General features: G+C 40.2%; 1 protein-coding gene across 4 annotated transcripts in view; it reads left to right on the top strand.

Moving 5' to 3' along the window:
- ep300a (EP300 lysine acetyltransferase a) overlaps positions 1 to 10,422 on the top strand; it is a 30,942-nt gene extending 20,520 nt beyond the window's left edge. For all 4 annotated transcript variants that reach the window (XM_079595890.1, XM_079595888.1, XM_079595891.1 and 1 more), the window contains exons 17-31: positions 482 to 600; positions 1,325 to 1,564; positions 1,850 to 1,938; positions 3,275 to 3,355; positions 4,144 to 4,200; positions 4,291 to 4,368; positions 4,471 to 4,538; positions 4,672 to 4,822; positions 5,029 to 5,175; positions 5,273 to 5,386; positions 5,503 to 5,668; positions 5,788 to 5,955; positions 6,045 to 6,206; positions 6,409 to 6,690; positions 6,993 to 10,422. In XM_079595890.1, the coding sequence (XP_079452016.1) occupies positions 482 to 600; positions 1,325 to 1,564; positions 1,850 to 1,938; positions 3,275 to 3,355; positions 4,144 to 4,200; positions 4,291 to 4,368; positions 4,471 to 4,538; positions 4,672 to 4,822; positions 5,029 to 5,175; positions 5,273 to 5,386; positions 5,503 to 5,668; positions 5,788 to 5,955; positions 6,045 to 6,206; positions 6,409 to 6,690; positions 6,993 to 10,031 (4,961 nt within the window). In that variant the 3' untranslated portion in view covers positions 10,032 to 10,422. The remainder of the gene's footprint in view (positions 1 to 481; positions 601 to 1,324; positions 1,565 to 1,849; positions 1,939 to 3,274; positions 3,356 to 4,143; positions 4,201 to 4,290; positions 4,369 to 4,470; positions 4,539 to 4,671; positions 4,823 to 5,028; positions 5,176 to 5,272; positions 5,387 to 5,502; positions 5,669 to 5,787; positions 5,956 to 6,044; positions 6,207 to 6,408; positions 6,691 to 6,992) is intronic.
- The last annotated feature ends 2,099 nt before the right edge of the window (positions 10,423 to 12,521 follow it).

The raw sequence follows: 12,521 nt of genomic DNA, 5'->3' as shown, positions 1-12,521 counted from the left end.
ACGTTGCAAAGAGTTTCCCATCTGCTTTGATGTCGTTGATCTACTAAGCCTCTAGTGTCTGAGAATAGCCAGCGAGTTTTTAACAGTTGTTGTCAAATATCTATTCCGAAGCTGCGGGGGGAGCTCTAGAGAGAAACCTCCGAGCAAAACGCGAGGATACAACAAAGAAATCCAGATCTTACTGAGGGCTGCTTTAACAGCCATGCAACATATTTAATGAATCTCTCAGATCAATGGATACTTTTTACTGTCTATTTGACTACAGAATCTGAGATCTTGACGATTGTGCTTAAATTGGTGCCATCACCAATGACTGAGATGTCAAACAGGGCAAATTATTTAACTACAGAATTTAGCCAGTTGAAATGTTTATGTACCTCTGGATTACACTGAATAGCTTAAATATTCACTGTTGTGTGTTTTTGTCATAGAATTTAAGAATGTATGTAATAACTCTGTATCTTGCTTGCTTTTTCATCAGTTTTTAAACCAGAAGAGCTGAGGCAGGCCCTGATGCCCACTCTGGAGTCTCTTTACCGCCAGGACCCCGAGTCTCTGCCCTTCCGCCAGCCTGTGGACCCTTCAGTTCTGGGAATACCAGTACGTGTGCGGTCTGGTGCACAGCCACCTTAATATAATGCTGTTTTTGGTTAAACATACATAACCGTACTAATAATATACACTACCATTCAAAAGATTTTACAAATATTTTAAAGGTCTCTTATGCTCACCAAGGCTGCATTCATTGGATCAAAAGTACAGTAAAAACAGTAATATTGTGACATTATTATAATTTTAATTTAATATAGCATTTTTCATATATTTTCAAATATTGTAATTTATTATAATTTATTACAAGGCAAAGCTGAATTTTTAGCAGCCATTATTCCAGCTTTCAGTGTCACATGATCCTTCTGAAATCATGCTAATTTACTGATTTGGTGTTCAAGAAACATTTCTTATATTATGATGAAAACAGCTGTGAAGCTTAATGTTTTTGGAAACTGTTTTTTCAGGATTCTTTGAATATGAAGTCCAAATAACAACATTTATTTGATATAGAAATATTTTGTAACATTATTAATGTTCAATGCGTCCTTGCTGAATGAAAGTAGTAATTTGTTTTAATACTTTCCTTCCAAACTTTTGAATAGTAGTGTGTGTGTGTATATATATATATTCCGTCAATTGTGTATAAAATTGGGAATGTTCATAATTTTTCGGACATCAAATACTTTTAAGTATTAAGGTCATGCTCTCATTTATGTAAATGTACGATTCTACTGGACTGATATTTAACATTGTCACTTTTGGCAAATCACAGGACTATTTTGACATTGTGAAGAATCCTATGGACTTGTCTACTATAAAACGGAAGCTCGACACGGGCCAGTACCAAGAACCGTGGCAGTACGTGGATGACATCTGGCTCATGTTTAACAACGCCTGGCTGTATAACCGCAAGACATCACGAGTCTACAAGTACTGCTCTAAGCTGGCGGAAGTGTTTGAGCAGGAGATCGACCCGGTCATGCAGAGCCTTGGCTACTGTTGTGGGAGAAAGGTAAAACAGAGGGTGCAAGAGTGTTTGCATAAATTAAATTGTCCTTCTAATATGATGCCTGCTTTATAAATCAATACTTTCCTTAATACTTTATAGCATAGGCGTTGAGCTAACCAAATTAGCTTAAGAGTTAGTCATAATATGAGATTTTGTTTTGTCAGCACAGATCAAGTACATATTGATATGAAAGACCTGAAGTTGACCTGTATTTACAAATACAGATATTTGTCAGTGTTCTCTGCTTTTTCACCATGTTCACCAAATATTTTTTGTTTTCTCTCACAGTTTGAGTTTTCTCCCCAAACTCTGTGCTGCTATGGGAAGCAGCTATGCACTATACCACGAGATGCTGCTTACTTTAGTTATCAGAACAGGTAAGGAACTTACGACTGAGGCCAACATCAACGGACACGCAAGCATATATATCTGAACGACCCATGTTATGATTATTTATTACATTTGCATGTGAAACGGCTGTTTTTCCACTGTACCTGGCCACATAAAGTGAAGTGACTTGCGCCACGGTTGATAAGAGTGTCTTCTTATCCCACCTTTTCCACCAATCAGTCCTTTGCCATTGTAAAATCCTATGTGTGTGAAAAGACCTGGCATTTTAAAGTGTGCTCCTTTTCTGCTACGTATAGTCATTAAAATGTTTTAAGGGGATCGCCAGGGCTGTACGTTAACTTTTTTTTTTTTTTTGCACATAGCACTGGTGCTACAGAGGTTTGAAAGTTTTGTAACACAGGCTACACAATTGTAGACCACAAGACGATCACAAGTAGTGCAGTTTATCACTTAAGCAAGCATGTGACTGACAAAGGACATTCATGTTCCATACATGGCATACAAACCTTAACCAGACATTTTTTCATACACAAATTATATTATTATTATTATTTTTTTTTTACTCCACTTATAATTTCTCAAAGTTTCTCGAATCAAAAAAATAGTAATTTTTACATGCCTATTTTCACTCTTTTTGTGATTATTTAAATTAAATGGCCTGTTTGTGCTGCTTAAATGTGGTTAGTCATATGGTAGTTTCTTCATAGTATAGTATAATATTTCATGATATGACCACTTTGTCATGAATTTTACAATATGTATGTCTTGACACTGATCAGTATAACCATGACATAAAAGGAGAAATTCTTATCTTTTGAAAGAGCACCTTTAAAATGCCTGTTTGCTTGACATTGTGGCTACGGTCTTTTTGTTCATGTTTAATGTGCTCATGTGTCCATAAGTCACAACACCCTTCGCAACTGATTCTGCTCCAGTTTTGCTATAATGGTTTTCTCATTATACATGTAAATGCTAATCTGTGCTTTGCTTTGGCTTTCTGCTTGTCTGTTATTGTCTCTCTCCCTCCTTATTCATTCATTTCTGTCTTGTCTAATGTTTTTCTTTGTCAACCCTTTTCCTCTCCCCTGTACTTTGCCATTTGTTGTGTCCGCTATCGCCTGCTTTCATCTGACCAATCATCTGCACCTAAACCCCTCCCTGCTCAAAACCCCTGCTCAAAAATCCTGCATCATGATTGGCTCCTCTGGCGATGACCCTGTCCTGCGCTCCCCCTTTGGCCTGCCTGCTCTGCCCTGCCTTGTCCTGCACTGATTGGTGGCTACCTCCTCGTTGCCTCTCTGTGATTGGCTGTGGTGTTGGCGCATGGTGTAGTTCACCAAAATATGGGCTTCTTGCTGACAGGTACCACTTCTGCGAAAAGTGTTTCAATGAGATCCAGGGTGAGACTGTGTCCTTGGGAGATGACCCATCCCAACCTCAAACGTAAGTGTCTCCTTTTTCAAACCACATTTAATTAAACTTGTATTCTTGTTGTACAGCTGAAAATAAATGAAAATATCAGGCTGTAATAAAAGACTGTCTAGCCTGTCTAGTGTTTGCAGTATCAAGACCCCCCACCCATATTGCGTTTGATTGTATAGAGATCCTACTGCCCTTATCCGTTATAAAAGAACAACTCTTACATATAACATCAGAGGTTTCTGTTGAATTTTCTGTTATTTACCAAATGTTTTTAAAAAATAAGCAAATTTTAGTAAGGCTAAAAAAAAGTTGATATCAATGTCACTTTAAAAATACCTAGAGTTAAAATATATTACTGATTGATAAAAATGGACATTTTCCATCATGTTCTGTCAGTGACAGATAATTTTCATTTTTAAAGTAACTTATTATCTGCATTTAACTACACAAGTAAAAAGGAAGGACAAGCATTTAATCCATTTAATGTGTTTAGAATCTGTCCCTTGCTACCCCAGAATGTGGTTGTATCCATCCAAACATAAAAATCAGGTGTAAATGCATTCAGAATGCATTATGTAGTAAAGTGCCATCCGATTGTGATCTGAACACTGAACATGTTTGTGAATTGCCTTGTAAAGGGGGCCTTCGAGTTGATGTTGATTGAATTCATTTCCACTAATGTTCCACTCAAACTTGTTTTTGAGATTTTGAAGCAGGATTTTTGAAGACCATAAATGCACCCTTTGAGTTTTTCATATTGCATTGTCTTTTCTTGTTTTAATTGTGCTACAATATGCATATATTTCTAGATCGATCAACAAGGATCAGTTTGAAAAGAAGAAAAATGACACACTCGACCCTGAGCTGTAAGTCTATATAACCTTTCATTTAAAGTTTTGTTATCTCAGCAAAATTTATCAGGATTATTACTTTTTTTTTTTTTTTCTTCTCTGCAGATTTGTGGAATGTATGGATTGTGGTCGGAAGATGCATCAGATCTGTGTTTTGCACCATGACACTATATGGCCATTAGGGTGAGTTTTCTGCACTGAAATTGAATACAACTGACTGTGGATGTTGAAGGGTCTGTCTAACAGCAACATGTGTCCTACCTTTTTCTCTTTTCCCTCGTTTAGCTTTGTATGTGATGGTTGTCTGAAGAAGTCTAACAAGACCCGTAAAGAGAATAAATATGCTTCTAAAAGTATGTGGTTCCATTTCAGTGTTTTATTAAATTTTACAAGTTGTCAAATCTTCTCCATGTATTTTCTTTTCACTGATAATCTTAACTAGTAATGATATTTAAACAACTTTTTTTTGTTCTTGCTGATTTTCAGGGCTTCCACACACCAAACTAGGCATCTACTTGGAAACACGGGTTAATGACTTTCTGAAGCGACATAATCACCCAGAGTCTGGTGAAGTTACTGTTCGTGTTGTTCATGTCTCGGACAAAGTGGTGGAAGTCAAACCAGGCATGAAGTCTAGGTCAGACAGGATGATTAAGAACAGACACTGGTTTAATACAACACATTTATCTGTTGGACATTTCAAGAATAGTTACTTTAACACACATTTTGTCATTTATATTCTTACTGTGAAGTCCCATTTGTTTATTCTGATTTATAATGTAATATACCTATCATGCAGATTTTTATCATTGCTTGTTTGTCTGCTTGGATTCCTTTTCACAGGTTTGTGGATAGTGGAGAGATGTCAGAGTCTTTCCCATACAGAACGAAAGCTTTATTTGCATTTGAGGATGTTGATGGTGTTGATGTCTGCTTTTTTGGGATGCACGTGCAAGAGTATGGCTCAGATTGTCCACCCCCTAATCAAAGGTTAGGCATATGTAATTGTTTTTCTTATTATTTGATGGGCCTGTTTTTATTTCCTGCTAAACTTCTTCTTGCTTTTTTCTTATCCTCAATCCTCTAGACGAGTTTACATATCCTACCTGGACAGTGTCCACTTCTTTCAGCCACGCTGTCTGAGAACAGGCGTGTACCATGAAATTCTTATAGGATATCTGGAGTATGTCAGAAAACAAGGGTAAGATGATACTCCCCTGTCCTACTGTTTCAGCAGTATTTTTACTTTAATAGATGTTCACTATTTTTGCCTTGTGAAATTTTGAATTAAACATTTTTGGATTTTGTTTTTCTTAGGTTTACCACAGGACACATCTGGGCTTGCCCTCCTAGTGAAGGAGATGATTACATCTTCCACTGTCACCCTGCAGACCAGAAGATACCCAAGCCCAAGCGGTTGCAGGAGTGGTATAAAAAGATGCTGGATAAAGCCGTAGCAGAGCGCATTGTGCATGACTATAAGGTACAACTTAAACATTGTGTTCTTGTAAACATTTTGTATTTGAAATGTTTCTTTCATTTTTTTTCAGTATATTTTCAGTATTATATATACATACATTTATATATATATTTTTTTTACAGGACATCTTCAAACAGGCAACAGAGGATCGTCTCACCAGCGCCAAAGAACTGCCCTATTTTGAGGGTGATTTCTGGCCCAATGTGCTTGAAGAGAGTATAAAAGAACTGGAGCAAGAAGAGGAGGAAAGGAAGAGGGAGGAGAACAGCACGTCCAATGAGAGTGTTGATGTTAGTATTTAAGCTCTTACTCATCTCAGGTTTTGTTACCTTCTAAAAGTGCTTTTTTACTCAACAAAACTTCTCTTTTTTTTCTCCAGACAACAAAAGGTGACAGCAAAAATGCCAAGAAAAAGAACAACAAGAAGACGAGCAAGAACAAGACCAGTTTAAGCCGAGCCAACAAAAAGAAGCCAGGGATGCCAAATGTGTCCAATGACCTTTCACAGAAACTCTATGCCACAATGGAAAAGCATAAAGAGGTATGAGGAAGACTAATGCCTGATTTTAGCTTTTTTTACCCTTCACTATGATTTAGTTTAATCAAGGTACATGGTCAAACATTTAGCATTTGTCAAGTTTGGTGGCATCCCAATCAGTATCTTTTGTACAATGTTCAACATATTTAATATTTTTTCACATTTCATACATATATTTTTAATCCAAAATTATTTTTTCTCCAAGGTGTTCTTTGTTATCCGGCTGATTGCAGCACCCAATTCCAATGCTCTCCTGCCCATTGCTGACACGGATCCTTTGATGGCGTGTGATTTGATGGATGGTCGTGATGCCTTCCTAACACTTGCACGGGATAAACACCTGGAGTTTTCTTCAATGCGGCGCTCCAAATGGAGCACTATGTGCATGCTGGTTGAACTGCACAACCAGAGCCAGGATCGCTTTGTGTATACCTGCAATGTGTGCAAGCACCATGTTGAAACTCGCTTCCATTGCACTGTGTGTGAGGTGAGGACTATAGAATGGGAGGAGTGGGGAGATAGTAATGATTTACGGTGTGATCTTATGCCATTTTTATTTGTTGTATGTGTAAAGCATATATGGCATGAGAAGATAACCAGTTTTTCTCAAGACAGATCATTATTTTTTTGCATTATCCTGAATTACTCAAACTTGTGCCAGGAAAAGCAGTGTCTGGTCACCGCAGTTATATAAATAATCTGTCGTACTTTATCCTGGTAAATTATGTCCTTTTGTACAATACACAATAATAACTTTGCCATTAAATTATTTTTTTAACTTCTCCACAGGACTTTGATCTCTGCATCACTTGCTACAATACAAAAGGTCACGAGCACAAGATGGAGAAACTGGGCTTAGGGTTGGACGACGAAAGCAACAGTCAGGCTGCTTCCTCAGCGCAGAATCCTGGAGACTCACGACGTCTCAGTATTCAGCGGTGCATCCAGTCTCTAGTGCATGCTTGCCAGTGCCGCAATGCCAACTGCTCACTTCCATCTTGTCAGAAAATGAAACGTGTAGTTCAACATACCAAAGGCTGCAAGCGCAAAACCAATGGTGGTTGTCCTATTTGCAAGCAGCTCATCGCACTCTGTTGTTACCATGCAAAACACTGCCAAGAGAACAAGTGTCCTGTGCCATTCTGCCTCAACATCAAGCAGAAACTGCGACAACAACAGCTCCAGCACAGACTGCAGCAGGCCCAGATGGTGCGTAGAAGAATGGCCAGCATGCAAAGGACAGGCCAGCAGCTTCCAGGAGGCAATGGTGGGCTGCCATCTCCTGGGAACAGTAGTACTACTGGTCCGAGCACACCAACACAAAGCAGTCAGCCTCCTACCCCACAGACGCCCACTCAGCTATGCCAGCCTCCAGCAACTCAACCTGGGGTTGGAGGTGTTCCATCAAAGCAGCAACAGCAGTTGGCAGGGATGGCCCATCAGTACCAGCAAATGTCTGGTAGTGGTGGGATGATGAACTCCCCGCAACAGCCCATGATCCCACAGCAGCAGCAAACATCAGTTCAGCATCTTCAGCATGCCAACAACCTTCCTCCATATGTGCAAAGACCTCCAGGCTCCTCTCCACTTTCTCAGTCTATGGGAAAGCCAGGGATGGTGCCAGGCGGCTTTCCTCCACAGCAACAGTCGAGCCTAGGGCAGCCTGTGTTGCCGCAACATCAGCAACCTGGCCCTCCACCTGCTGCAGTTGAAATTGCCATGAAAATTCAACGAGTCGCAGAGACTCAACGGCAAATGGCTCAGCAAAAGATCCTGCAAAGAAACCAAGCTCCTGGCATGATGCCTCCACATGGCCTGCATCAGGGTCCCCAGACACAAAGTCAGATGGGTATGAACCTTCCTGCAGCTGCAATGGTTGGATCTCAGGGAATTTCATCCCAGACACAAGCAGCAGTGGCACGAGCTCACATGGATCAGCAGCAGGGAATGATTACAACAGGCATGCAGCAGCACCAGACAGGAACTCAGACTCAGCTCTCTCAAGTCCAGTTGCAGCAGGCCCAGCAAGGAGCACCCCAACTTCAGGGGACGCCACAGCAGCCGTGGACTGGTCCTGGCATGCCTCCTCAGCAGAGACCTGGGGTAATGAACCAAATGGGTCTGCAAGGCATGGTTGCACCTCAACAACAACAGCAGCAGCAGGCAGTTGTTCAACAGCAGCAACAAGGGCATTCAGGTCTAATGGGTATGATGAGTGGCCAAGGAGGGGCCGCACTTGCAGGTGCTGGCCCTGGAAGTCACTCTCAGGCTGCCTTAATGGAACTCGTAAAAACCTTAAGGTTACCCAACTCTCCCCATCAACAACAGCAAGTCCTGAATATACTACGTTCAAACCCTCAGCTCATGGCAACCTTTATCAGGCAACGAGTTCCTAGGTACCTTGGTCGAGGAGGGCCTGGACCTGGAGGTGTGGGTGTACCAGGAGGACCTGGTGGAGGTCCAGGAATTATCGATGGCCAGCAAATGAATGCAAATCCTGGGGCAGTTCAAGGAAGTATGCATATGGCACAAGGAAATAGCATGCCAATGAATCAGCTTCAGCAGCAGCAGCAGCAGCAACTTCAACAGCGGTCTATGATGAGTGGAAATTTGCAGCAACAACAGCAAATGGCAGCGTTACAGCAACAACAGCAGCAGCAACAACAACAGCAGCAGCAACAACAACAACAGCAACAACAACAACAACAGCAGCAGCTACAACAACAGCAGCAGCAACAACAACAACAACAACAACAACAACAAGGTGTTATGCCCAATCAGGGTGCCAACATGTCAAGCATCTCCCCCCAGTTCAGAGAAATGATGAGGCGGCAACTGCAGCAACAACAACTGCAACAGCAGCAGCAACAACTCCAGCAGCAGCAACAACAACTGCAGCAGCAACAACAACAACAACAGCAGCAACAGCAACATATGGGAAACCATGCTCAGTTTCAGCATCCTCAAGCACCCCAGCAGCAGGGTTATCTTGGCCAGTCTGGAATGCCCCCACAGCAGCCTGGTCAACCGCAGCCTGGCGGTCTCCAACAGCAGCAGGGAGGGACCCAGCCTGGGACCCAGCAAAACTACTCTGGGTCTGTGTCCCATCAGCAGGTTGCAGCTGCTTTGCAACAGAGACTGCAGCATCAACAACAACTCCAGATGCAGCAGCAGCAGCAGCAGAATGCCATGGCAGGACTTCAAGGTCCTGATGGCGGTCCTGGAGGCGGTGGTTCCCTCCAGCAGCAACCGATGCAATCCGCTCCCATGGGTTCACAACCTCCGGCCATGCTTCAGCAAGCTTTGCAGCAACGGCTCCTCCAGCAGCAACAGTCACACCTAGGAGGAGGATCTCCTGCTCAACACAATCCCATGAGCCCTCAGCAGCCCCAGCAACAGATGTCCCAGTCTCCCCATTTGCAGGGCCAGCAGTTGTCTAATTCTCTAAGCAACCAAGTCCGCTCACCCCAGCCGTCGCCTCGGCCCCAGTCACAGCCACCAAACTCTAGTCCATCTCCTCGCTTGCAACCTCAGCCATCACCTCATCACATCTCACCCCAGACGCAGACCGGGTCGCCTCATCCAGGTCACCATCCTCAGCATCACAGTGGCATGGCTGCTGTGCACCCTCCACAGCAACAACCGCTGACATCCCAACAGCAGCAACAGGCTAATACGATGGACCAGGGCTCATTTGGAGCAGACCAGAGTGCCATGCTTTCACAGCTAGGTGGGATGGGAGCCTTGCATGGGCAAGGGACAAATGACATGATGACAAATAACCAAGATATGGGGTCGAACATGAATCACTCGTTAGATTTGATGTAATGTTGCAGAGCTCAAAGAACTGTCCTGATTGCCAGAGTTTGGTAGCAGATCTAGGATTTACAAAGGCTGTCATCGATAGTATTATTATTACTATTATTATTATTATTATTTAATATTTTTCTTATGTAATTGAAAAGAACTGAACTTCCTATGGGAGATACTACATGTGCAAGTCAACAAATTAAGTTAAATGAATGGTAAGTTATTGCTGTTAATATATAAAAATATATAAATATATTTTTTGCCAATTGTGTTCAAAGGGTTTTGGGTTAAGGGATGGGAAATATTTCCTCTTGGTATATGACCAGAAATATTTTTGGGGTGAAGAAGTCTGCCTTTTTTTATAGATATTTTTTAAGATTTTAAAAGTGGCATGAAATTAAAAAGCAAAATGCGTAAACAAAATTGACTATTTTGTTTTCTTTTTCCTCTAAATAGTCAAAAATGTCATCAGTTTTGGAGAGTATTAGAATTATTCTCACAAATGTAATTATTATGATGGCATTGGTAATAACTGTTATTTATTACTCAGCTCTTTTGGTTGGCTAATAGATATTTTCTTGTTCTTTTGTTTTGGACAGTTGATGGCATATGCTATTTGAATCTCCTACAATTCTTGAAGAGTATATTTTTGTTAGTGATAGAACCTGACTATAAATGGATGAATTTATATTCTTATTTTTTATTTTTATTTTCTTTGCTTTTTTGAGGGGTGGTTGGGGCTTAAATTAAGTTTTGATAGTGTTTGGGAAACGATAATGTGTTTTCTGATGGCTTGTTGCATGGGAAATATCTGTCCTCCTATGCATGTCGCAGTTTTCCCACCCTCATACGCCCTGTCCCATGAATGTTTTCACTATGCCCTCCTCCTCAGTAATGGAACCTGATTGACACTACAGGTGTGCGTAGGACAGTGCAGTGATCTCTACTGAGAAGACCAAATGCTGATAAGGGATTATGGATTTTGCAAATAATCACCTTGAACTACCCTCTTCCAAGTCCTCTTTTTTTCTCCCCGTCTCTCCAGTAAGGAATTGTTGTTCTGACTCTTCACGCGCATCTCTAGTGTTCTGAACTTTGGGATTTAAGTGATCTCCTTAATGTATAAAGAAAATTCTGAACTGAAAATAAATTACTGAAAATGAAATGTCTTTGTAAAAATATATATATATGTGTGTGTGAATGGAGGTAAATGGACAGATGTTTCTTCTTGATTCAAGATGCTTTGAGCTGAAGAACTATGGGCAGCTTACACTTAACCTGTGAGATTTTTTTTTATACATAAATGGAGCTCAAATCAGACAAGCACCAATGCGCCTTTGTATGTGTACTTCATTACAAGGATTTTATTAGTGTGTACTAAACCAACACTGTCTGTCATATCTTCATCCTGTGCACAAATACAGAAAGGAAGAGAAATAGTTTTAGATAAGGAAGTGGGTGGTCTTTTTGATGGTATATGACAATAACCTATAAATGAATTTTTTTTCTCTTGGTTAAAGGGGTGCTGGATGACTACACAACAGAGGCAATATGGCGTTAAAACTTATTTTATAAAAATGAGGAGAACAATATTTGTTTTATAAATATAGATCTATAGATATATTTAATTTTATTTTTGAGAATAAAAAACTTGAAGCTAATTCAAGAGTTGATATTGAATTACACTTTTTCAAAGATATTGATGATGCAACATGACACTGCTGTTATACCATATACATCCCTCTTTGGGAATAATGAGTAATATGGCATTTTGAGGAAATGTCTTGTGAGTGCGTATAGAAGTATACAGATTATTATTCACTGTACAAACCATGGCAATTTGCTTTGATCTGTAAGTTTATTTTTGTTATTCTTTTCTAAAACGGACTGGAAAACCAATCGTATAGTTTTATGGATCCTAGTTTTGACCACTTTTCTCTTGCTAACACTTTGGTGCTTGCTGAGAGGAGCAAAAACTGTTGCTCTGATTTCAGTAGTTTTACTGTTTGTTTGTTTATTTGTTTGGTTGGTTGGCTGTTCTTTTTTAAATTTATTATGGTGGTCAGACGTTTTGCCAATTATTTAATTGTACATTAAAATATGTTTGCACCATTCAAAAATAATTGGCTTTTGGTGTGGTGTAATTCTTACATTGTAGAAGTGGAGCTAAAACAATGTTAAACCAAGATGGCTTGAAAACAAAGTTTATCAATCCACAGTACCACGCATTGATGATTAAATATTTTAAAAAAGCATTTGTAATTGATAGTTACACCAAAGTTTTATTTATTTATGACATCATAATAATACAAGGTTTTCCATTTTAAAGTGCAAATACTCTGAATAGCAAAAAGCAACTACGAACATTTATGGCACAGACAGTTTATCAAATGTATACAGGTCACATGAAGTCAGATACTAAACAGTTGAGCTTCCAGAGATGGACATTCATAGAGGCTAAATATACATTCACCTCAATATAGAAAAATGTCTTCAGGTCTCAGTTAT

This window comes from Phoxinus phoxinus, assembly GCF_949152265.1.
Source record: "Phoxinus phoxinus genome assembly, chromosome: 21".
In the NCBI taxonomy this organism is placed as follows: domain Eukaryota; kingdom Metazoa; phylum Chordata; class Actinopteri; order Cypriniformes; family Leuciscidae; genus Phoxinus; species Phoxinus phoxinus.
The sequence above is the reverse complement of the archived record's forward strand: the minus strand, read 5'-3'. Positions and strand labels throughout refer to the sequence as shown.